This window comes from Desmodus rotundus, chromosome 1 (genome assembly GCF_022682495.2).
Source record: "Desmodus rotundus isolate HL8 chromosome 1, HLdesRot8A.1, whole genome shotgun sequence".
Classification (NCBI taxonomy): Eukaryota; Metazoa; Chordata; class Mammalia; order Chiroptera; family Phyllostomidae; genus Desmodus; species Desmodus rotundus.
The window spans coordinates 146,338,812-146,364,645 of NC_071387.1; the positions used below are offsets into that span (position 1 = coordinate 146,338,812).

Here is a 25,834-nt window from a genome sequence, read left to right on the forward strand (position 1 = left end):
CCTGGCTTCTAGCCACAAGACGCAGATTTGGTTGTGACCGCCAAAACCGTCTCCAGACACTGCCAGGTATCCCTTGGGGGACAAAAATCACTTCTGGTTGGGAAACACTGTTGTGGCCTGACTCACTGAACTTGCTGGCTGAGAGCCAATCTTATTGTGGAGACTGGCGCAGCTACCAGGGGAGAGGAGACACATTGTTTGAATAGCCTCTCTAGGGTGGACTCAACATAGGAGCCCGGAGCTGCGGCAAACAACGGGAGGGGCTGCTTCTCCCAACTGCCACGGCCTGGCCATCAATATCCATTTCTCTGCTGGCAGGGCTGTCAGTCCTAGGAGTGGGGAAATCATGGTTCATCACTCAGCGTCCCCTCCTGGGCTGAACCTCAGCCCAGAGAGCACCTCTTCATCCACCCCTTAGTATTGTTGAACCTGACAGAACGCCTCACTCTCCACAGTGACTTGTCAGCTGTGACATGCTCCAGCCGCCTGATTAATGAGAGCTGGAGTCCAGGTTGCCGCTGAAAGAGACTTAAAACTATTAGTGGGTTATCTCTCCCTGCAGCTCAAGCACAGGAGGCCTGTGTGAGACCCCAGGGAAGCCCCTCGGGGCCATCTGAGCTAATCGCATGCCTGCACAGCGGCCCAGCTTCCAGACGTCGGGAGGTGTTCCTGCCGTCCCCAGAAGCTCACCTTGGCGATGGGAATGTCGTTGCTGCTGCTGCTCGTGCTCAGCTCCCCCGTGCTGGGGTTAACCGGGCGGTTGGTGGAAGTGAGGCGGCCAGGGCTGGAGGGCCCTGTGGCCTGCACACTCTGCAGTCGAGTTTGAAGCTCTCGCACCTGAAATTATAATGAGGCCTTTAGACACAGCTGGTGGTTTCTGAGGTCAAAGAGAAAACAGCCAGACGCGTGGATGGTAGGACACTGCTTTACAAGAAGAGGTCGGCCTGACTGAAAAGCTGAGTTGGTGGAGTCCACGTAAATGTCACCGTATTCTACACTAGACCTGCCGCTGGCCAGCATCTGTCTCCCACAAACACGACGCGAACACGTTATCTAAGGCGCTGGAAGCTTCCAGCAGAGGCAGAATGGCATCTTTAACCAAAGTTTACTCATTTAGCCCCATGCACCTGATGTTGTCCTGGGTGCTGCAGATCGAGAGGCTGGGATGAGATCCCCACGCTCATGGAACTCAGAGCTTAGAGACCAGTAATTTCAGCCCAGTGCACCTCGAGTGCTGTCGGTGTCTAACTAGAGAGGTGTAGGAAGCAGAGAAGGGGAAGAATATGTCTCCATCTGAAATGGTCAGGGGCGGGGGGAGGGGGGGGTAGTTAGGAGTTAGGGAGGGGAGTAGTGAGCAGTCTTATGTCAGACAAGTGAGGGCTGGCTTTGGTGGTGGTGGTGCAGGGGACGAGGCTGTGGAGGAGGGCGCACACAAGGGCACAGGCATGATGGAGACACAGGGTTTGAGGAACCGCAGGTCATTCGTATGCGTGGGGTGGGAGAGAGACTGAATGGGCAGGAGGTGAGGCTAAGGCGCAGAGACAGAGGTGGCACTCGAAGCCCTTCCCCCAGGGAATGGGGGAAGGATTATCCCTGGGGCAGTGGGAAGGAATATCTAAAGAGTGCTTTTGTGTGACAATGAAAGACAGGCCCTTTGAATGACTAGTAGAACACATGTCAACCTGCACAGAATTTAAATGTCCAAACCCTGCTTCTCTGTGGTTACGGCTCAGTGACAAAGGGAAAAGTGTTCCAAGCGAGTGAAGGCAGTTCATAGAAATTGGCCTTTCTGATGACCTTGACCATAGGACACAATGTCTAGCTTAAAGGGCAAACTGACTATAGCACCCGTGGGCCCTTATAAATGGGTGGCAGGCCCTGCTGGAAGAATTAGCACCAGGGCATCTAAGGCAGGGTCTCCAAACTTGTAGGTGTGCCAGAATGCCCCATGGCTTGTTAAAAGCACAGAGTCCCGCCCCAGGGATGCTGAGTAGATGGGGACAAACCCCAGGAACCTGCATATCTAACAGGCTCCCGGGGGATGGCGATGTTCCCAGTTGGGGGCCCACACCTGGAGCAGCATGGACTGAAGGGACTTCCAAGGCCACGCGGCACTTAGGTCCCAGACCCAGGAGGAGCTGAGCCTCACCCCTACCAGCCCAGCGCCAAAACCCTTCCAGGCAAACCCTTCTCTAAAAGCGACTGGAAAGCTTTCATATTAAGTCTCTTGATGTCTCCATCCTGCTAAATTGGGAACCAAAAGTAATTGAAATTTCAATAATTCATCAACATATTAGAAGCCAAATAGGAAAATCCCCTCAGAGCAAACTGCATTCAATAGTGAAACAGCTAAAAGGTGCCTAATGCTCTGGCGTGGCTTCTTCCAGTGACTGAGGGTTGATGGAAACGTGTGTTGATCTTGTAACACACCGGACTCAGGGCTGACCTCAAAAGAATTTAAAGACTAGAAAATCCACACCTGTCAAAGCCAAATGGTATTGCTGGTGAGACAGTACAGGGCTCAGGGTGGAATGGTGCCCTAGGAACCAAGAATGGGCACAGTGTGGATGCCTCCCAATAAAGCAGGGCCAAGGCGGGGCCACATCCCCCACCAGGCCAGCTTCCTGGCACCAGGCAACCTCCCTGGTGGAGACCATGGATTTCAATTTCTTCTGCTGTGGGAGTCTAATGAAGTCCTGAATAATAAACAATGTTAACACCACCCCAAGATCTAAAGAGTGGCTGAATCATTCACAATACAAGTGGTCTGCTCCTAGAATCCCAATTGGCCCACTCATCTTGCTTTTAAATAAATACAAATTATCCTGGGTGATTTACAAAATCTTCATTAAAACTTACCATATTAAAAAAAAAAGTTCTTCTAATTACTAAAGCAAAACATGTTCCGTGTGGAAAATTTAGATGACACTGAAAAATGAAAACAGTGGAAGCACCCATGTTCTTTCTTACTACAGAGACATCCAGCCACTTATCTCCATAGCACATCTGTGCACAGGCACGCCTGCTTCGGAGAAGTTCTAAATCTAAATATCCACCTTCCTTTTGTTATTATTTTTAAAAATCCTCACCTGAGGACATGTTTATTGATTTTAGAGAGAGAAGAAGTGGGGGAGAGAGAGAGAAAAACATCGTTTTGAGAGAGAAACATTGATTGTTTGCCTCCTGCATGCATCTGACTAGGGACCGAACCTGCTACCTAGGTACGTGCCCCGACCAGGAATGGAACCGGCAACCTTTCTGGTATACAGGACGATGCTCCAACCAACTGAGGCACCTGGCCAGGGCTGTCCCTTTTCATTTGAAAAGCTTTGGACCCAGGGAATGTCTTCGAAAACTAAAGGATATTAAGCATGCTTATTTAGGTCTATGCTTTATTATTAATAATAATTGTTAGGCACTGAAAAAAATCCAGTTGAAGGGAGTGGAATGATTCTGTCCTGGAAAGAAAGAGAGACAGAGGTAGAGTGAAAATAGCCTTCTTTCCCCTCTTGATTTTGCCTTGGGGGGGGGGTCTTAATTTCGATGAATAGATGCACAGAAATGAAGGCTACAGTTTGTTGGTTCAGCCTCAGTGAGGCTTAGGGGGGGAAGACACACTGCTATTAGAGTCTCACCTTCATACTCACCTGTCAAAGGTTAGGTTGTGTTCCCACGAGATACGCCCAGGTTCCAACCCAGGACCTGTGAATGTGGCTTTATTTTGAAATACGGTTTTTGTAGATGTAATTAAGAATTAAGGATCTCAAGATGAGATCACCTTGAATACAGGGTAGGCCCTACATCTAATGGCTGGGGTCCTCACAAGGAACAGGAGAGGAGACTGGAGACAAACACAGGGGAGAAGGCCACGTGGAAATGGAGGCAGAGCTTGGCCACAAGTCAAAGAACAGCAGTTCCTGAAGCTAAAAGAGGCAGGAAGGAATTCTCTTCTGGAGCTTTGGGAGGAGCACAGCACTACCAACAACTTGATTTTGAGGACTCCAGAACTGTGAGAGAATATACTTCTGCTGCTTTAAGCCACCAAGTTGGAGCTAATTAACTCATATATCCACCTTTTTCTTTTTTTAGATTTATTTGCTTATTCATAGAGCGAGAGAAAGGAAGGGAGACAGAGAGGGAGAGGAACATCAATCAGTTGCCTCTTGCATGCCCCCAACTGGGGACCTGGTGCGCAACCCAGACATGTGCCCTCACTGGGAATCGGACTGGCGACCTTTTGGTTTGTGGTATGATGCCCAACCTACTGAGCCACACCAGACAGGGCTACCCATCTTTTATGGAAGATATTTTATTAAAGAAAATACAGGGTGGGACAAAAGTAGGTTCACAGTTGTGAGTAAGCGAAACACAGAGTTTATTCTTATTTATTCTTATTTATTCTTATTTATTAATTATTATATTTTCCATATGAACAACTGAAAACCCACTTTTTCCCACTCTGTATGTTTCCCTCTTTAAAATATGTGGTTCAGAATCAGGGGATAGGCAGAAATCACAGCTACTCCTAAGCAAGGAATCAATGTTTGTGGGAAGGTCATTCACCAGCCTGTGCAGCCTTTCTCAATTGTTGTTCTTCAACAACATCACAGAACGTGATTTGAAAGACCATTTTTTCATTCCTCCTGAAGTTAGTACATAGCCAGTACCTATGTAAATGTCAAACGGGAAGTTAATCTGCTACACACATTGGAAACCTGGTAGAGCATGAAGGGAAGTTTCTTATCTTTCAGGGGCTCACAGTCTAGCCAAACGTCACAGTATGAACGGTGCTTCTGAGAAGGGGTACCGACAGCGAGTGTCCTAGTGTAAGAGAAACCTCACCCCTGCCTTCCCAGAGTAGGAAACACTGGGATTCAGTCTTGAAAGCTGAGTGTTTGTTCAATAAGCAGTAAGAAGAAAAGGGCAATGGGGGAGGCTCAGAGGGGTTCGAGTAAGGAAATGACATTAAAATGCCAGAACTCTGCTTCTCTCATTTATACCTTAATGACTCTCAAAGGGAGAAAAGGGCTTTATAGAAATCACTTGATCAGAAGAGAGAACAGACTGGAGCGAGGAAGAACAAGGAGGTGAGTCAAGAGAGGTACTGACAGCTCAGGTAAGAAATGATGAGGCTCAAACACAGTGAACTGGGAGTGAAAACGGCCAGACGCAGCCCAGATGAGCACGGTCCGCTATGCCGACACCTGGCCACTGAGCACTTGCAGTGTGCCTGCTGGACCCAAGGAACTGAATTTTTAATTGTATTCTATTTCCACCAGTTTAAATTCAAATTTATATGGTTGTATGTAGCCAGTAGCTACTGTATTGACCAGTGTACTCCTAGGACGATTCAAGGAGGTAAAACCAACCAACTAACCAACAAAAAAACCACCCAACCCCGTGGCTGGGGCACTTGGTGGATTATGGTGCTACTCAGCAAAATAGAGAAAACATGAGAAGGAGTTGACGTTTCAGAGAGAAATAACGATGTCAGCCTTCGACAGGCTGACTCTGGGGAAGCACGCAGTATGTGAGTGAGGACATTCAGTCAACAACGAAGAAACGCACTTTGAGGACAGGAGGTCAGACCTGGACGTGGCGTGCAGGAACTGTGTGCGGATCGGTTGCCCAGGGCCGAGTTTCGGCTGTGGTGCTGGGAGGAGAGAGTCTACAGAGCTGTTGGATTCGAAGGGTCAGTGGAGCACAGTAAGAAGGGGGCACGTTTGCTCTGGCAGAGAAAGAAAACAGCTAAGGACCAGCAATAAGGAAGGCGAGTTTGCCCGCTGGAGAAGGAGGATGGGAGGCAGAGGGTGCCTGTCTGTAGGCTTCTGTTTACGAGAAAAGAGCTAAGGTGCTCTGCTGGGCACGAGGGAGGGGAACAGCAGACGTCAGAAATGAGGAAGAAAGCTGATGCAGGACTAAAAACGCAGGGGAAACAAAAAGCTTCCACAGCACTGAAACTCAGCTGGGCTCTTTCATTCAAGACAGTGGACTGAGTACACAGTAAAGAATAAAAAGATTAAAACCATAACAGTGAAAAGAATGCGCTTGGGGCACCAGCAAGAAGAAGAGCTGTGCACATTCCTTAAAGGCAAAGTGGAAGGAAGAGAACTGATGAAAGAAACAGAAGGGAAAAGCCAAATTCTATAAAACATACAGGGGGCAGTGGTCCATCACCCAAGGAAGGTGGGCGGGGTTCAGACTCTCACTCAGGCGGGTACACTGAAGGACAAGAGGAAGTGGACTGCAAACAGGAGAAGCAACTCTCTGTATCCAGAACAAATGAAAATTTCCAACATACGACAGCCCCAGCTAAAATAAACAGGCACTCCTCCTATTAAGAATGCGTGGAAATGCTGCATAAAAAAGAAACAATGAGAAAGAAACCCAATGCCAAGTTTAAAAGAAAGGCAATAAAATCTCCAGATGCCAGAAGTGAAGCGAAAATAAAGCTAAAGTGGTTAGGAGGGAGTGGTGCCGCAGTACGCCGTGGGGACTGAGAGCAGGACCCAGAGTGGTCCCGCCAGGGGGGTGGGGGGACTGACGAGTTGGGCCCTGAAAGTCAGGCTGTTGGAGCTGATCCTCCGCATGAAGCTGGAGCCTTCCTGCCCGCCGACCCCCGTCTGTGAAAAGGGGACCGACAGCACTGCCTGTGAGGCCAGAGAGAAGCCCCAGGACTGTGCAGAGGGGTCAACCACAGGAAATTAAAATCCCAGACCCTGACACATTGGATGTGGAGTCCCAATGTGTGCTGTTTGCATGGGGGGGGGGGGCAATGTTACATACAAGAGAACAGGGAAAGCTGGTCTGGATTTTGCTGGGACACGTATTGCCCAGTAAGCCACACAGCAGCATCACAGAACAGGAGACTTAAGACTCCTGTGACCACGAAGCTGCTGGACATGGAGGTGCGACGGCAGAGAAGGGAGGATGACAGAAGAGAGCCAGCAACCCAAGCCAGGAGATGAATTCACCCAAGAAGGAATGAAAATAAAGGAGACAGTGACCTACAGCACAATCAATACACTTATGATCCTTAAAGAGATAATGTGAATTTCCACAAAGAATAAGAAAAGTTCAAACACAAATAGGCAGATACCAAACAAGAATAGGTAGATGAGAGAAAAAAGCCAGTGGAAGATGTAATCAATAAAATAAAAATCAGTGCACTGGTTAAACTCCAGACTGGATAAAACTGAAAAGAGAATTAGTGAACTGGAACACAGCACAGAGAAATCAATTCAGAACACAGCACAGGGAGCTAAAAAGATACACAATACGCCAGTGTCGGTGTGAGAGACGTAAGTGACTGCTGAGGCCCTGGCAAGGAGTTCCAGAGGAAGAGAACAGGAGCCCTGGCTGGGTAGCTCAGCGGCTTAGAGCATCATCCCTATACGCCAAGACTGCAGGTTCGATCTTCGGTCAGGCCACATAAAAGCAGCAACTGATGAATGCATAAATAACTGGAACGACAAATCAATGTCTCTAACTCTCAAACAAAAAAAGAACCTAGGAAATGACAGAAAAACAGTATTTGAAAAGAAAGTAGGTGAGTTTTCCAGATACGGAGACAGAGATGAGCCTTGAGCCCAAATTATCACATCAGGTGCTAAGTAGGTGTGACAGTTTTTAGATTTATCAGCAAATTCTTTGATATTCCTTCCATCACGAGGTGGAGTCCAATTCTCTTCCCGTGGGAGTATCTGGCTTGAGAAATTACATCTAATAAATAGAATGTAGTGGAGGTGAGATCGAGTAACTTCTGAGGCCAGGTTTAAAAAGGCAACATTTTGCCTCGCTCTCCCTCTTGGGATGCTGCCCCTTACCAGCCAGCCACTCCATTGTGAGACAGCCAGGGAGAGAATGTTTGTGGGTGCCCTGACCAATGGCCCTGCTGAGCCCCACATGGTAGCCAGCCTCACCCGCCAGCCATGAGGGAGAGAAGCCGGCAAGGTGACTGTGACCCCGGCCTCCACCTGACTGCAGCGCATCTGAGCCTCCTGAGAGCTGCTGCTGGGGCCCAGCCACCCCAGGGCCACGCCGATGACAGCCTGTATTTCTTGCTGCCCGTCTCTAAATGTGCGGCAGGTCACCATGCTGCTAAAACTACCCGGAGCAGGGGGACAAAAACAATAAAAGCAATAAAGAGATTATCCTAAAAGTTGTCGAGTGGGAGAGTGAGACGCCTTGGCCTCTGAGGGCCGGGGTGCTGGTCTGTTGCATTCACCACTGTACCGCCAACCCCGTGAATGATGTCGGACACAGGGTCCACTCAGTACACTCTGTTCAATCTCAGTTTTACAAATCTGTCAACTTAAAACCCAATGCTCAGGTAAACTGTTATGGTAGACTGAACGGTGGCCCCCAAAGAAGTCCACGTCCTCATCCCCAAAACCGTGAAGATGTTTACCTTAAATGGCAAAAGGATACATGTAGGAATGCTCAGGGATTTTGAGATGGGAAGGTTATCCTGGATAATCTTACAGGGACCCAGTCATCACAAGGGTCCTTGCAGGAGAGAAGCAGGCGTACGGGAGTGGGAGAGGTCTGAAGGTGCCACACGCTGGGGATGGAGGAGGGTGTGTGCGCAGAGGAACACCAGCTGCTCTGGAAGCTGGAAGAGGCAAGGGAGCAGAACTCCCCCGGGGCTCCCAGGGGGAGCGCAGTGCCAACGACACTTTGACCGCAGTGAGCGAGGTGCGTTTTGGACTTCTGAACGCCAGAATTGTAAGACAATAAATCTGTGCTATTCCTGGCAATTTGCTACAGAAGCAATAGGGAAGTACACAATTATCATCAAGAGTGTTGCCAAAAATAAAGGTTAAGGATTTACCTTTAAATTCTTTGCTAAAAGACCTTTGCTGAAAGAACTTCCTAAAGATACATGCTTTTCAGTAATAAGAATATTAAACCCCCAAAAAGACCGGGATGAGAGAAATAATGGTGACCACCAAGATGGGCAGGGATGTGGGGCAGAAGGAACCCTGCCATGGGGCGGCGAGTGGCTGCACTGATGAGCCACTCTGGACAGCTGCGGCGCAGGACTTGGTCCCAGTGAGAGGGTGCACAGCCAGCACCCTGTACCCTCACCCCTGGACGTGCATTCCAGAGAAATTCCCACACAGGACCCCACAGGACACGAGCAAGGCTACCTGCACTGGAGCGCTGTTTGTGGTGGCAGGGAGTCCGGTTGTCGGGCAAAGCAAATGTGGTGGGTGACCACCACGGACACTGGACCCATCAGCAATGTGGACAGACCTGAAAGTTAGAGTGCTGGGTGGGCGGGGCGGGGGGGTGAGGGGGAGGAGAGGGAAGAAGTCTACAGCACAGTAACCTTTATGTGGATTAAAAACAGCACACGAAACACTGTGTATAAGGACACATCAAGTGAGGGAGAGGAAATAGGAGAGCAAAGGAACAAGTAAATTAAAAGAGGGACCTTTCATGGACCAGTGAGTATGACTTTAACAGAGGAATGTACTTAGCTTATCTCTGTGCCCTGCAGGACAAATACAAACAAACACATGAAAGAAAGTAAATACAAAGAGGAGAAGTCCAGAGCAAAAGAGCTTATGCGAAGCCAGAGAGTGAGAGGCTGGCACTGAAGAGTGTGGTGCTAGAGGTGACCAAGGCAAAGATGGGGGTGTTGCTGGGGAGAGGTCACAGAGGCGGGGTTCTGAAATGAGGGGAAATTCACGGAAAAAATGAGGCCAGAACCAGTGCACGACGGGTCATCCACGAGCTGCTTCAATCTCCCAGGACGAGCGCCGGAGCACAGGCGAGATGAGCCAGTCTGCTGATGAAGCCATCTGTGACTGTGGCTCACTGCAGAGTGACAAGCAGGAATGGGAGGTGGCGGCGGAGCGGAGTCCTGAGCAGGACTAGAAACATTATCATCTGCCATAAAAGAATGAGTCTGTTCCGCTTACGACAGACAGCAGTGTTCACTGGGTAGCTGTAATTTCAGGCAATTAGGTTGTAGTTCATAATTTCAGCATGTAATGGAGCTGGTGGAGATGATTTCTACGCTGCAGAAGGGTGAATCCCTGGGCCAGAAAAGCTCTAAGTAAGAGCTTGGGGCAGTTTGTTCCTCCCTGCGCAGTTCTCGCCAAGCTGCCTCCTAGAAGTCCAGGCTTTGTGGGTATTTTACAGAGGACCACTCTCTTACTGGAGATTTTATATGTTTCTTAGAGCCCTCAAACAAATTAGAAATCAGAATGTATTTACAGAAGAAAAATATATTTATCCCTATAAACATCATTTACATAGTGTTTCAGGAAAATACCACTGTATCATTAATAGCAATTTTGAGAAGGCGGAATCAAAGAGAAAGAGACTACAAAACAGAAGGAAAACAAATCCAAGAGCATTTCATGTTCATTCTCTGAAGCCTTTGCAGGTGTGTTGTTCTCTCTTTTGTCTACAGCCCACTGCGGAACCTGGATGGGTTGTTGGAATGGCTGCCTCGGGGAAGAGGCCAGCGTGTTGGCTGTCTTCCTAATTTCTCGCCAGCTTTCCAACAAACGAAGTCAGCTCTTTTCTTTATAGCCAAGAGTTCACCCATAAACAGCCTGACCTCCCCCGAGGAGGGAGTTCCTGGATGGATAAGCAAACACTGGTGCCCATGACTATACAGTTGAGCGTATCCCTTCCACGACACAAACGGGCAGGAAGCCCTTTCCGAATAACTGGCCCTGTTTCCAAACAAGACATGTCGGAACCACAATGCTGATGGGGTTTTACCTGCATCCCACTTAGAACTTCCACAAACTACAGCAAGAAGGGGCGACAGCTTTTACCAGTAATTCTCTGCTGGGCTTGACTAGAGCTAAATCAAATGCATGCACAAAAAGCTTATCTTCTCTGAAACAAGCTCAGTTTGCCTTTACTTTATGCTGCCTTAGAAGGCCGGGAAGATTGATCCGTGGAGCCCTAAGGAACCTGGCACCCACGCTGCCCTAACGGGGGATGTTTACTAACTTCGGGTCTGTGTGGAAGCAGGAAATAGAGTGGGGAAAAAGGGTGAAAAGAACACAGGAAAACAGTTCAAACAATGAAAACTGCATCCATGGCAAGGCTACCAGAACCTACATTTTGGTGCTGAGAGTTATCATCAGTATAGACCACGACAAGATTATTAAACTTCTGCGGGCCCGAATTTTTTTCATCTCTCAAAAGGATATAATAATAGTATCTCGTACAGTTCTGGTGCAGATTAAATAAGAAGTACATAAATCATTGCTTATCACAAATAAATGCTCAAATTATGTTCAGGGTTATAATATAGGCTTTAAGTCCAGCTTTGTCTTCAGAGGCGTCTGTTTTTAGTCTATGAGGGGTACACTTATTCTGTAAGTGTCCAAAGACTGTTAATACTATCAATATTAACAGGCCCTTCAAAATAAACTTGATCAAGACTGCACTGAAAAGAAAAAGACTGCACCGGTAAGTGACACCTTGTGAAACTGTGTTCCCTCCCTGGACGAGCAGGGGAAGTTCCGCCCCCTGCCAGGCAATGCCTCCTTGCCGTCCGAGCCCCGGGGACCCATGTCCTGCCAGACCCCAGTAGAGCACACCCTCTCTGCCCTCCCTCCTCCAACTGCGGTCCCTGGTGAGTGGACAGAGCAGGGTTGAGAATCCCTTGTCTTTCAGATGCAGAGTTCATCACTGCCACACCGCAGGCCCCAGGAGGAGAAGACCAGGTGAGCAGAAGGCATCAAACAGCTGCGGACCTCTCTGTCTCACTCTGACTGCAGGGAGGTGCAGACACCCACAGAGGTTCTCGGCCCATGTCCAGCGCATGGCTGAAGGCCACTGCCGTCCCTTTCCTGTCTGAGCACGGGCTGGGATCACAATGGGGAAGTGGGCTAGGGTCCCAAACCCCATATGCTGGTTCAGCGGCTCACAGAAGGGCCTGGGCACCTGTCCTTTGAAAATGGCCCAGTGACCCTGACACACACTGAGAACCACCCCATGACGGAGGAATGAGAGGGTCTGATCCTCTGCGGCTCAGACTCACATCTAAGTAAGTCTTTCGGGCGTTTCACTCAAAGCAAATAAACCAGCTGCGTTAGGAACACTTACTGCTCAATAGATATGCATGTGCCCCTTATTTCTCAGCCCTCCAAGAGTAAGGTGAAGCACCTAATTCTGGCCAGCGGGCGGCTGGGGGGAAGCCTTTAGTGCAGGATGGGTCTGTTTAAGCAATGTTTTAGAGGACGGGTTGCCACCAGCCTGGGGGCCTGAGTGAGTCCATGGAACAGAGCTGTGTTCCCACCCCAAACCCGCATGGATATGTCATGCAAGTAAGAAGCTTTTCTGGTGTGCCTCCCACTGAAATTTGGGGTTAATCTGATACTGCTGTATAACCTATCCTTACCCTAATACACCAGCCACACAAAGGGGGGCCACCCAAGAGCCGTGCACTGAGGCCGGAAGCAGAGCCCTGGCGCCAGACCCTTCCTCTCAGCTCCCGCCTGCAAGGCCTGGTCAGGGCCGGAGGTATGGGAGTGGGATTTGTTTTTTCACAAATCTTTTTATGAATTAAACTTTGCTAATATTAGCATCCCCTACCTCGTCATACAGAGAAAAATATGCCTATATTTTCACTGCCTAGATTTAGCTTCTGTTAATATGTTGGCATATTAGCTTCCTTTCTGTGTTCAAACGTCTATAATAAAAATTATATAATTATAAGAATAAATTCATTTCAAAAAGAAACTAGTATACCATAGCCAAGTTCAAGTGCCCTTTGACTTCTACCCCTATAACTATTATTATGAGACTTGGTTTATGTTGCTCTGGTCTACTTTAAATATTTTTACATACACACATACATAGTCGGTTCAAATTTACGCATCTATAAATTCACAGTAAATATAAAGTAGGGTTCTGCAGTCCTGCTTTTCCATAGGGAGGCACTGTGGCCACCACAGAGTGTGGCAGGGCGGGGAGAGCTCGGACGGGGCCTAAAGCCAAAGAAGGTGGAACAAGACGAATCTTTGCTTAACCTACATAAGGCCACAACCATTTTACTTCCAGAAACAGCTCCACTGTTACGCCTTTTTAGTTAAAAATACCAAAGCGCACTGACTTAGCCTGTAACCATAACCGCCAGAGACAATTTGAACACAGTGAATGGCTGCTGCAGAAACAGACCACTCTCTGGCCATGCTGTATGATACTCTAAATCTTATTTCCCAGTAGGGATGGGAGGCCTTATAGTAAATACGTTATAAATGAACTAATTAGTAGGAAGAAGTACATAATAAAATACATGATCAACCCTTAAGGTAATTACTCTTTCTAAGCAGGCCCTCTGGTTTAATTTGGATCCCCTTTTCAGCTCGTCCAAGCATGACCGCTGATTGACAAGTGCCCTTGGAGGTAAGGCGGGGAAACGCTGAAGGCGGATTTGATTCGGTGTTTAGGAGCCGCTCAGTATTTAGAAACTGGCACTGATGGGTTCAGAAGTGGTGGCTCGGGGGAGGACCTTGGGGACTCTGTGAGTCACCACAGTCGGTGAGTAAATGCACCAGTAAGCACTAGACACCCTGCCCCCAACAGCCTCTGGGATCTCTGCTGTATGGGAGTGTCTGTGGGCGGATGCAGTGTGGCTCCACCCTGCCTGTCACAGTCACAAACTTGTAAGTGGCCCCAAGGATACAGGTCTGATCTCCCTGAAAGAGAAGGGGCTGGAAATTGAGTTCAACCACACGGCCAATGATTCAATCAATCAAACCTATCTAATGAAACCCCAATAGAAACTTTAAATACGGAAGCTAGGATGCACCTCCCTAGTTGGCGATACTCTTTGAGTGCCATCCCACATCCCAGCCAGAAGGAGGCAATGCCGTCCAGGACTCCACCGGGGGAGGACAGCTGCGCAGGGTGCATTTGGGCCCCTCCCAGACTTCATGTAAGCATCTCTTACGTTAGCTGGTTCTGATTGGTATCTTTTTGCTGTCTAAAAACTGTAATCGGTTCTAAACACTGGCGTGAAGAAGTACATGACAGGATTGTTACTTTGAAAAGCTTAAGGAGTTAAGTGGGTCCTAAAAGGTGATGGAAATTTCTTACCTGCATTCTTCCTTTCATGCATCCATTCCCAGCTCCACCCATCCCCACCCAGAAGCTACATGACCGGAAATTTGGGGCTGCTTTCTGTGAAGGAGGCCAGGTGAGAAGGAAGGAAATGGGTACTGCAGCATTCTGGGAGTTTACCTGTCCTTCTTCCTGGCCAAGGAGCCAAATGGCAGCCATTTACAAAACTGGATTTCAGTGTCCTTGTTTATACTTTAGAAGACTTCAGGTGAACTGGGCGATCATTTTACTACATGGATCCTATGAACACAGAGCAATGAACGCCCTTCATTAATGTAAAATTGCATTTAGGAATCAAGAGTGCTTGGATTGGAAAAGAGATAGATACTTGCTATCTTCTTATCACTGGTGGAAATACTGTCCTATCTCCTCCAGAAACAAGTTAATTAACTAATGTTAAGGGTTTTAAAGACATTTTGAGGGAGAGTAGACAAAATAGAGAGAGGGAAACTTCTGATTAGGGTGACTTATTTGGTTCAAAATAGTTTGTCTCTTGAATTTACTGGTGATAACCAGATTCAAAGCAGAAGCAGACTCCAGGGATGAAGGAAGCCCAGGAAAGACGATGGAATTCACTCCCAGGCATGTTGAAAACACCTAGATAGGGCACTGGGTACAAGGAAGAAATGCTGCTACCATTCCCTCATGCCACGAACTTGCAGAACTTTCTGAAGAATTTCTATAAGATCTAAGAAAGAACTTGGGCAGCCCACATTTGATTCAAGTGTATAATTTCAATAGGGCACAGATTCATGAGCCTATGGTCACATCCAATTTGCTTTACCACACTATCTGGGGAAGACACCGATCATTTTTGGTACAAGGAAGATGACCTAAAGAATTAGTAAAAAAGGCAAATAGTGTGAAGAAGCTGGACCTGCCTTCACCTGTCCTTCCTATAAACTCCCAGGGCACCCTCTGTGTTCACCCCTCCCTGCCACTTGACATATACCATTCTAATGACCTACTTACTCACCTGTCTCCCCCAAATCCTTCCAGCCAGGGGCAGTGTCCTGTTTATCACTGTCAGCCCTCTGCTGGCACAGAGGAGATTAATAATCATGTTTATGAAATGAATAAACAAGTGAATGAAGAGCAAAGTGCTTCCCTTCCAGAGTAATTAATTCTACCTGGCCTAAACTAAGCCTATTTCTTTAAGTGTCAGGAAATGAATGGTTATATTACAGAACATGCAGAAATAAATGATTATCTCATTTAATAATGAGCTGGGACCAATAATAAAAATTATCTGCCTGTTGTCTGCTCTGCCCAGTAGCCCAATCTGTTAACTGACATGAAAGATCTAATTTAATTAAATCTTGAACAAGGCTCAGAAAACCTACCGAGAGCACTTTGTTTAATTGCAGGCAGGGGGCAAGCACCAACCCTATTGATCTGGTCAGCTCAGATTCTATACAGTAAATGTGGGCAGTGAAAAAAAAAAGTGGGCCCAATTGCTTTTCAGGCACCTTTGATGGACTGTGGATTCAGAGCCGGCAGGAAAGCAGCGAAAGCAGGCCAGCCCTGTGCCAGGCGGCATCACAAGGATGGGTGTGAGAGCGTACTCAGTCACTCCACAGAGCTACACTTGGTGAAGAACAGAAGACGCAGACCAGAGAAAACCAGATTCCTCCTCGGGGAAATGAAATATAGCGGGTGGTGGTGGGTGGAAGTCATCCAGCATTTGAAGTCTAGTGAACAGGCTTTCAAAGGCATCTAGCAAATTCTGAGACTCACAATTGTCTTGAAATAAAGAGAAATAAACACAATCCATGAGTATGTGTACAAACTCCAGAGGACATTTCCAGTTGAGGAAGAGATACGACTTCTTCAACATGTTAACTGCAAAACCTACACTACCTTTTAAGTGTGATCAGAAGAAAGGCTGCCTGAGCTTGCAATGAATTATTAGCTAATTTTCCCACATTGGGTATTAGTATCACCCCCACTTCATGAAAGAGTAAACTGAGGCACAGAGAAGTTAGGTAACTTGCCAAAGACACACGGTGACGTGGGAGATCAGGCTCCAGAGCCCTGGCGCTGCGGATCACCAAACTCTGCTGTTCACAACACCAGCCTCCAGAGTTGGAGGAAATACTCAGAGGAGGGGGGCTGGATTTTTATCTTCTGCTGGTCACAAGCCAGGGCTCTCTCGTGCTTTAGTGACTCAAGTTAGAGGAGGAAATTTATTCTAAACCACAATATGTAATTACACCTGAGACCAACATTTCCCTCACAAAACATGCACCATCAGAATGCGCACGCAAAGAGCAAGCACACCTAATTAGGGCATTAGTCATAATGATCAGGGAATTCACTCCAGGAAATTACAGGTGGTGGGGGCCTCAGCATGGAGGAAATTTCATCAGCTTGCCCAGATAAAGTCTTTGCTGACTGGGATGATTTACACCTGCTGATGCAAGTGGAGAGAATGGCACCCAATATAGCTGTGTATTGGGAACAGCCTTATTATGCACATGAGTTCAGACAAAATGCTGTTCAGATCTGAGAGGTAGGGATGCTGGCCTTTTAATTATACCATCATCCACAAGTGTGGAAAAGAGCTGATAACGTTCAAAAATAGTAATTTCTTCCATACTCACACATAACAGTAACTAAGAAAACTTCCACGTGGACTAAAAACACAATGAGTTACACGTGCTAACCTTTTTGAAGAACTTATTTCCAAGGTGCTCTTTAAAAGGGGAGAGGGAGCGCCCAATGGTTAAGGATGATGACATCCCCAGATGTGTTTTTTCCTCTCCAGTCCCACTTAATCCGTGTGCAAAATTACCAGTTAGAGCCGAACTAGAAAGCAAGTTTCAGTATCGCCAAGGGTGAGAAAGAAAGTAGGTCTCGTAATTCAAAGTGAAGTTCAGAGGGAATTGTTTCTGATTGAAGAACTCCTTGCTTCTCCTCCAGTCCCATCACAGTTCAAATTCACAGCCCAGCAAAGAATTATTTGTGGGTTCCAGAGGAAAAATCTCCATTTTTGGAAAACTGAGTGCTTTTAACAATTCTGCCAAACCTTTCTATCCTAAAATATCAGCTCCTTTAGTATTGGATACATTTCCTGAACAAAGTGATTCTCACACTTCTTCAGGCAACAGAGCCATTGGTACACTGGCATGAGTACCAGGCATTACACATCCATACACATGCTTAACACATACACACATACATAAAACAAATATATACGCAGATACGTATGACTATGTAAAATTAGTAAGTGCACTAAAAGCTGACATTTCTCCTTAGAGTCACTATAGATAACTGACAGCAGCTGCTGTAGACGTAAAGAATTAATAAAAGAACTCTTGACATTTATAGAGGAGAAATTCTATGTATTTTTGCAAATTACAAAATATTATTAGTTGATCTTAAGAGAACATTTTAATTGAGCTTGGGGAAGACCTGCATATCCAGGAGAATGGTTTGAGAATCACTGGGCTGATAGAATTTTATCCGCTTAGATTTTGCAATTCTGGAGAATAGTGTTTAAAAAAAAAAAAAAAAATCTTTCCTCCACACCTCAGCACTTTCAAATTACTTTTCTTTCAAGAATGACTTCTAAAAAAATGACTGCATAATCAGAAAAGGGATGGTAATTCCTAAGGCTACAAATGCCACAAAATCGCTGGGGCTGCCCTTGGCTCTGCACGCTGGCTCCTCTTGGCCTGCACCCCTTAGGACAAGGCCCAGGCCCAGGCCCGCTGGACTTGGCATGCTTACCCTTCTCCGGAGCCGGTCCCGCTCCTCCCGGATGGCGTTCATGGTGGCCTTGGTCCTGTTCAGCTCCTCCTCTTTGCTGCACAGCATGGCGGTCAGGCTCTCATTCTCTTCCCTCAGCCCAGCCAGCTCCTTCTCCCAACGAGACCGCTCCTCAGCCAGGTTGGGATACAGATCCCGGCCCAGTACCCCCTCAATCTCCTCAACTGTCTAGAAAACACAGGCACAAAAACAGGCTGAGTGAGTGAGCTGGGATAAAGGGGAGGGAAGAAAACAGGCTGGACAGGGGCACGTGTCCTCCGAGAAGTGGTTTCTACAGCCTCTTCATCGCGAACCGTAATCATGAGCAGGGACACCCCCAAGTCCTCCTCTCCCTATTTTCAAATCAGACTCTGTTGCCTGCTTGGGTCCTACTGTGTTACCAGCAGTGCCCACAGTAGGAAACACATGGTTCCTTCCTGGCACTAACTGCCCACACCAATGTTCATCTCCTTCGTCCACGTTCCCGAGTTGGTGACTACACACCGGCAGACAAAAGCCGGTTAGTGATCCTACAACACAAATGTGAGGCTGCACACTTCACACAAAATCTAACTTGAAGTTTCCTAAATTTCAGGCTTCGCCGCTCCAGCTCGGCATCATGAGGGGCCAAGTCACCAACTCCAGCTTTCTGTGTCACACTGGAACTCAGAGGGTGGGTGAGTGAGGTGCAGCCCCAAGATGTGAGAGATGAAAATAAACCTCAGTGACACAGAAAAGAGGAAGCTCATTGTGGAGGTTTGTAAGACAGCAGGGATTTAATTAATTAATAAGACAGCTATGAACTCAAAAAGCAGAATCTTAATAATACTTAGTTTTTAAAAATTCATTGAAAACATAGCATTAATGGAGAAGAAACATGCAGAAAATTAGAAAAAAGGGAAGAACTCATTCTGCTGGCTTTCAGAAACTCTTCATTCGCATTTCTCGTCCTTTGGAAAAGGAAGCACAGCCAAGTGACAGGGAAGAGGAGGGAGGATCAGTAGGTGGGAGCAGAAGGCAGGGAAGAGATGTGATGAGAAACAGGTCTTGAAACAAAACAAAACAAAACAAAAAACATAAGGGGATGTCACTCATGGTTGCTCACACCGGTCTCCCCATCGTGCTGCTACTTTCCCCACATCCTGCTTTGTCCTTCCTCTCATATCTGAGGCCCTGCTCTGTCCCTTGCTGGTTGGCTGAAGTCCCTGGCTTCCTCCTGCCTTCCCAAAGCTGAGGCCAGGGCTAGTACCCAAGTTGACGTTAAAATTAAATATAGGGCCTAGGAGACTCCAGACAAAGAAACACCAGTGGTTGCTTCTCCAAACCACATCAGTGATGTATTAATAATTGAGATAAATAAAGATGGAAAACCAGCTGTGTTTTAAATATGAATCACGGTTCACCTTGAGATACCACAGCCCTCTCGTGCAATCCAGGATTCCTGTTGATAGAAACTTGGGCCTAGAGGCCTAAGACATTTTTCAAGTAACACATCACGTTTTCCCTTTACAGAGGCCCATCCCAGGCTTTCCAGATTGAATCGCTATGCCGAGGTCACTAAGCTGTGGTGAAGTAATATAAAGATCCCAGAGGCCCCATATCAACAGGACTCAACATTCCCATTGCTCATGATGAGCCTGTGCAGATGTAGCCAATTCCTCTCTTTTTGTCCTCCTTAAGAGGTAAAACGAACAGACGTGAAAGGCAGGGCCGAGACCCAGCACCAATGTGTTCAGGATACCTGACTCACTGAGGCCTGGAACTTCCCCCTCGTTAGCACCGTGAATTGATAACTCCTGAAATAATGTTCTAGAGGCCATAAAGCTTTAATAAAACGTCCAAGTTAATCTTTGGGTTATATGATGAGCCACACTAAAAAGATGTGGTTCAATACTAGCAGTCTGAGAGTTTCCAAGAAAATTGTCACTTTTGCAGCAAAGAAGGTGATCTTGACTAGTTGACATAATGACTTTTTCTAATGTAATTCAGCCCAACAAAAATTTATGGGTGCTGGCTTCTATCTGGTGGCCCAATCTATAAGTATGGATCTTTTAGAAACATTCATTCTTAACAGCTATTTGAGGTAACCACACTTCAAAAGAGAAGGATCTGACCATTTCCCCCACATGATCTCAAAGAGCTGCACAGAGGGTGGGGGCTGGGGGTTACCTTAATGGCTAAGTCGCAGTGCTCGCTGGCCGTGGTGAGCTGCTCAATGTGCCTGTCCACTTCGGCCACAGACAGGCTGCAGCTGCTCTTCTTCCTGCAGCAGACGACGTTCTCCAGCCCCGTCAGCACCCGCTGCAGCTCCGAGTTCAAGTCACTGCAGTTATCTGTGGTGAACGTGGGCAAAATGAGTGAAGCAGGCAGGTGGGCAATGAATGCTCTTTATTTCACTTCCCATGAAAAATCCATTCCAATGAAACGAAATGACAATGGCATTTGAAATTTCAAAGTTTAACGTGGGGTGGCCTAGTATCAGGCTGCTGGCGTTCTTCTGAGGCTTGGAGCCGATGTAAAACCTTTAAGTGGTTTAAGACCAAGGTCATTTTCTACACAGCCATGCCATACTGAAATCTCCTGGCTTTCACTTAAAGGCAGCCACAACTTGAGTTTCTTTAATAAGAACAAAGGAAATGTGCTAGAGAGGGGCTGGTGGGGCTACAGAAGACTTCTGGTCAACTTCCTCGCTCAGCTATTCAGACAAGCATTGACTCTAGCAAGAATGTCAGCAAAAAAAGATCTCATACTTATACTAAAGCAGCAAGACAAAGAAGCCCAGAGTTGGCAGAGACACTAGGCATTTAAAAAAATGGAAACTGTGTAAGACACAGTCCTTGCCTTCACTGAGCTTATAATTAGGACTTTTCCCCAATATAACCAATCAGCATGCACTACTATTACAATTTAAGTCATTTCTTCCACCAGGAAGAATAAACTGTTCTAAGAAATTACATATTGTTCTCTATGCAAATGTCTTGTAAACAATTCTGGTAACTTGACTCTGGCTTAAAAATCTGGGTTGTTTGTAATTGCTGGATATCCAGGGTCAAATTAAGAACTATAATCTTAATGTGAGCTAGACACATCTTAGAAGTTAATTTTGTTGGAAACAAATCCTGTTCCTGTCACATACTGTACAAATAACCTGTTATTTTGAATTCTATGCATCACCATGCCATGCAATTCTTGTGGCAAGACAGGTGTTGCCTACATGCCACCTCTCAAAGTACATCCTTCCCCTACATCCCGCCTGGTTCCTACATGAAAGGAGCTCAATGGCTTCAGCTTCCCTTCTTCACGCCTCCTCCTTTCTCATCACAGGTTCCATGCACTAAAATTAAAATGGTCCATTGCTTTCGGTGCTTACCTTTGGGAAACTTCAAGAAAACTCAGCCCGATAGAAACCGGATTTACCAGAATATTTTGGTCAACCTTATTTGGTTGTCTGTATGTACGTTACCTAAGTCTAGAGCGAAGACAGCCTGAGGCTTTCACTGTGATCAATACACCCAGTGAGTCCCTGTCCTCTCACACCTGTTTCTCTCACAGCTCTGTGAATGGCACTGCCATCCACCGCCTGAATGGACTCAGGTCAATTCTTAGGCAACCCTTGATGTCCTTTTGCCTCACATCATAAGCCCGATCCATCTTGATACTGCGACCTCCAAAATGTATCCCCAAAGTGGTCTCTTAGTACCATCTTCACTGATACCGCCATAGTCCAACCCACCATCATTTCTCAACTGAACCAGCTGTGCCCAAAGCGAGCCCTCAAGCACATGAGTCAGACCACGTTACTCCTCCAGTTCAAACCATCGATTGGCTTCGTACTGTCATTCAACTAAAGTCCAAACTCCTTACCAGAGTCTGTAAGACTCTGCATGATGAAGACTGATGATCTTCTCAACCCAGGCAGCACAGTGCAATTCCCCGGGGAGCTTTTATAAAATTCAGTGTCCAGGCTCCACCCTAGACCAATTAAATCACAGTCTCTGAGGGTGGGGCTTGGCCACTGAGACATTTTTTCAAGTTCCTCAGATAATCGCATGCAGTCCGGCAGTCCTGGTGAGACCCACTGATCTCCTCGCTCCATCCGTCCACCTTCCCCTCACTCACTGTTCTCTGTTCACACTCCTGGCCTTCTCTCTCCATCCTTGGAACTTGCCAATCTCCTGCCCGCCCCAGGGCTTCCTTTTCCGTGGCTGCTTCCTCTGCTAAGACTGATTTCTACCCTAATCTCCACTTACCATTCAGTTGTATCTCAAGCGCCACCTTCTCTCCAAGCCCTTCCCTACTTAAAGGGTGGGTTTCATCTTTTCTCCCTGCACAGCCCCTGCTCTATTATTCTTCATGGCATTAACCACTATCTGATCTGACTTTTGTGTTTATTATCTCTTCTCTATTACAATGTAAACTCCATGAAAGAAGGGACTGTGATGTTCCTCACCATTGTATCTCCAAATGCTGTAGGCAATCAAAAATTATTTTAAGTGAATATAAATATCACATCATTATGCATTTAAGAGACAACAAGACTAGAAACACAGACTCTGTCTAGAGCAGCATGTTTTACAGCAACCTTATATTTTTTGTCCTTGTTATAGATTATACCCTGAGTTACAGTAATAACGATGCAGGAAGAAGGCCCTCTGGAGATGGAGGGCAGGTGCTGACCCCTAGCTCCTGGCCAGGGGGGCCAGGGCCAGGGCAGCACTGCTCAGTGACCACAGATGTCGGTGGAACTATTTTCAGAGAATACTTAATTCCAGTGTAATAACTGGAGACGTTTCTTGGAATGATCATTTATCTCGAGGTACAGGGTTTTTCCTGGGACTCTGAATTACAGTTAACACACTCCTGAAGTACTGTACTTGCATTATTAAGTGATTATGAGTAGGATGAGAAGGAAAGACGCCTCTGTTCAGCCATTCCACGCGGACCCCCCTAGCACAGCTCCCCCACGCAACAATCGCATCGCACGTGCCTGCTGATGGGCTCTCTCAGTAGGACTGGAGAGGTGGAACCAGGCTGGGTCCTGAGGATACTGGGCCATAAAGAACAGGAAGAAGGTGTAGGGATCCAACTAATATTTCGTTCTCATTCTTCAAACCACTGCTGAGCCTGGTCTTAGGCCAGTAGTAGGGTACAAAGATAAATAATACTCTTCTCATCTCTTGAGCGGCTCGAAGTTGTACAAGGCAAATGCCACAGTTCCTTCTCTCGGCACCGCGCCCCCCCCCCCCCCCCCCCCCCCGGGCAAAGCAACTGTACAGAATATGATCCAAGTATGGAACAAATAGGAGGACTAAGGAGGGTATTTAAATTAACATGGGGACTGGAAACCGCTAATGAGCATCTTGCCATCAAACCAAGGAGGAATGTAAATGCTTTCTTTGGTCTTTGGAAGCCACATGTGTAAAACACAGGTTGAATGGTGAACCCCACACATTCCAGCCTGTTGTCCACAGAGCACTGCGGTTTTACACAAGCCCCATTAATGATCAGATGGCCCTTGGCTATCTTTTGTCATTGTTCCGTTTGGAGCCTCACAGAAGGACAAAGTGGATAAGCTGGCCGGAGTGAACGTTCTGGGTCCCCTGAGGGAGTGTCGGCACATAGCACCCAGCACTCACCACCATCCACCTGGTACCAGTGCTGCTCAGTGCAGGTGGCATTATCGTTCAGAGTCTGCGGCGTATTCATCCAAAGACAGACTTAGAATAAATTCTCAGTTCCCTCCCTCGCCCTGTAGCACCCTGTACAGTCTGGCCCCTGCCGGAGACTGAAACATCAACACTGAAGGCTGAGGGACTTGGAGTGTCTACAAAAGGTAACAGGTGTAAGTTAAGGAGTCAGAAGAGCAATATAAGCGGAGACAAGAGATCAAGTGTGTTCTAGAATGAACAAAAGGTGCCTCACGTACAAATCAACACTGAAACGAGGTATCACCTCACACTCATCAGGATGGCCACTATATAAAAACGACAGAAAATAGCAAGTGTTGGCAGGGCTGCAGAGAAATCAGAGCCCTTGTGCCCTGTCGGTGGGAATAAAAATGGTGCAACCGCTGTGAAAAACAGCAAGGCAGTGCTTCAGAAATGAAAAACGGGACTCACGCATGATGCAGCAGCCCGCTTCTGGGCACACTCCCAAAGGAATTGAAAGTGGGACTGAAAAGATACTTGTACACCCATGTTGACAGCAGCATGATTCACAAGAGCCAAAAGGTGGAAAATACCCAAAATGTCCTTGGATGGATGGACAAACAAAACGCGGTATACACATACAATGGAACAGTATTCAGCCTTCAGAAAGAAGGCAATTCAGACATGCTACCACATGCTTGCACCTTGAAGACATTAACCTAAGGGAAATAAGCCAGCCACACAAAGACAAACATTGTACGATTCCACTTACATGAGGTACCTGGAGCAGGCTAATTCACAGAGACACAGTAGAACAGAGGTTGAAGGACTGGGGGGAGTGGGGCAATATTGCTTAATGGTTACAGAGTTTGTCTGGGAGGGTGAGAAAGGTCTGGAAATAGACAGTGGTGCTGGTTGCACAGCTCTGTGAATATACTTATTGCCACCGAACGGCACATTTGCTGTGGGTCCCCACGGCAGACCCCTGGCTGTGCTGTGCTGATCGCAGGAAAGGTACTGGTGCCACTCCATGTCCAGAGATGAAGAGGACGCCATTTGCATCAAACACACATTCTTCTAACAGAGGTTCTTACATCTCTCCACAGAAGAGTCTGAGGCTGCATGTGTCGAACAAAGAGGAAAACAGTGATTAGGCCCAGGGAGAGGCTGAGGAAGCAAACAAAAGCGAACAGCTGTTGGGCTGACTGTTCCACTTAGCCATGACATGAGCTTCCTGGCAGCCAGAGCAAAAATGAATTATCTCCTGTCAGGAAGGAGGAAGCATTCCAGTTTCACAAGGGAGACTGTGTGCTTTTAGCAATAGATGCTAGAGGAATTTAGGTACATGGCATCATATGTGGCGTGAAGCAATGGGATTGCCAGTCTCCTCAGCCAGTTTCACACATGCAGATTTCACAGGCTTCCTTCTTATACAAACCGTCAATTAAAATTAAGCTGTAGACCATTAAAGTACAATGCAAAGGGGAGTTCTGGAAGGACTAAGCCCAGTCTTGGCATCCTGCCTTCCACTTGTCTAATTTGCTGTGGAGATGAAAGAGAGCACACAGAAGAATAAATGAAACGGACATCTCCCTCCGACCAGAGGATGCAAATGAGCCACCTGCAGCCGAAGATGATTTGGTTGGAGGGCAAGGTTTGATAGCTGGCATGGCCTTTTTTTTTTTTAAACAGTTTTTGAATGAATTACCAACATTTAAAAACCATTAGAATTTATGACTATTCTTGTAAAATTAGAAGGTCTGGCCACACTGGGCCCCGCTCCACACAGCCAACATTCTGCAGAATGGCCAGCAGTTGCCCCTTTGGACTCGGCCTGGCTACGGTGCTCCACACTCTGCCTACTTCCCCCACTGCCGTTCACAGCCACCTCTCTCAGACTCAGCCGGCCTGCCTTTGCTGTGCTATCTAAACGTAACTTTTCCCAGTGAGACTGACAGGAGCTAGAGAAAAGACTGCTTAGGTTATACTCTTCTAGTCAGAATCTAGAGCCTTGGGTTCTTCTGCTGCTGTTTAAGAGTAGACCCACATACTTTGGACATGTACCTGGCTATGAAAATTAAGCCAAATAAGCATTCTAGCTCAGTTAAACACATCCTGGTGGGCTGGTTTTCCTCTTTTCCCCTCAGACTCAACTAGGCCTACCCCTGGAGTTACACACAATAAACTATAGCAGCCCTGGCAGGATAGCTAAGCTGGTTACAGTGTCATCCTGATACATCAAGGTTGTAGGTTTGATTCCCAATGACAGCACATTCAAGAATCAACCAATGAAGGCATAAATAAGTGGAACTACAAATCAGTGTTTCTCTTTC

At 46.9% G+C, this 25,834-nt stretch overlaps 1 protein-coding gene across 4 annotated transcripts in view; it reads right to left on the bottom strand.

Annotated features, from left to right (window-relative positions):
- Positions 1-25,834, bottom strand: part of MCC (MCC regulator of WNT signaling pathway) — a 393,316-nt gene that overhangs the window by 41,148 nt on the left and 326,334 nt on the right. For all 4 annotated transcript variants that reach the window (XM_024563292.3, XM_024563290.3, XM_024563289.4 and 1 more), the window contains 3 exons: positions 20,023-20,186; positions 17,836-18,042; positions 691-837 (listed from right to left, as the gene is read on the bottom strand). In XM_024563292.3, coding sequence (XP_024419060.2) covers positions 691-837; positions 17,836-18,042; positions 20,023-20,186 — 518 coding nt within the window. The remainder of the gene's footprint in view (positions 1-690; positions 838-17,835; positions 18,043-20,022; positions 20,187-25,834) is intronic.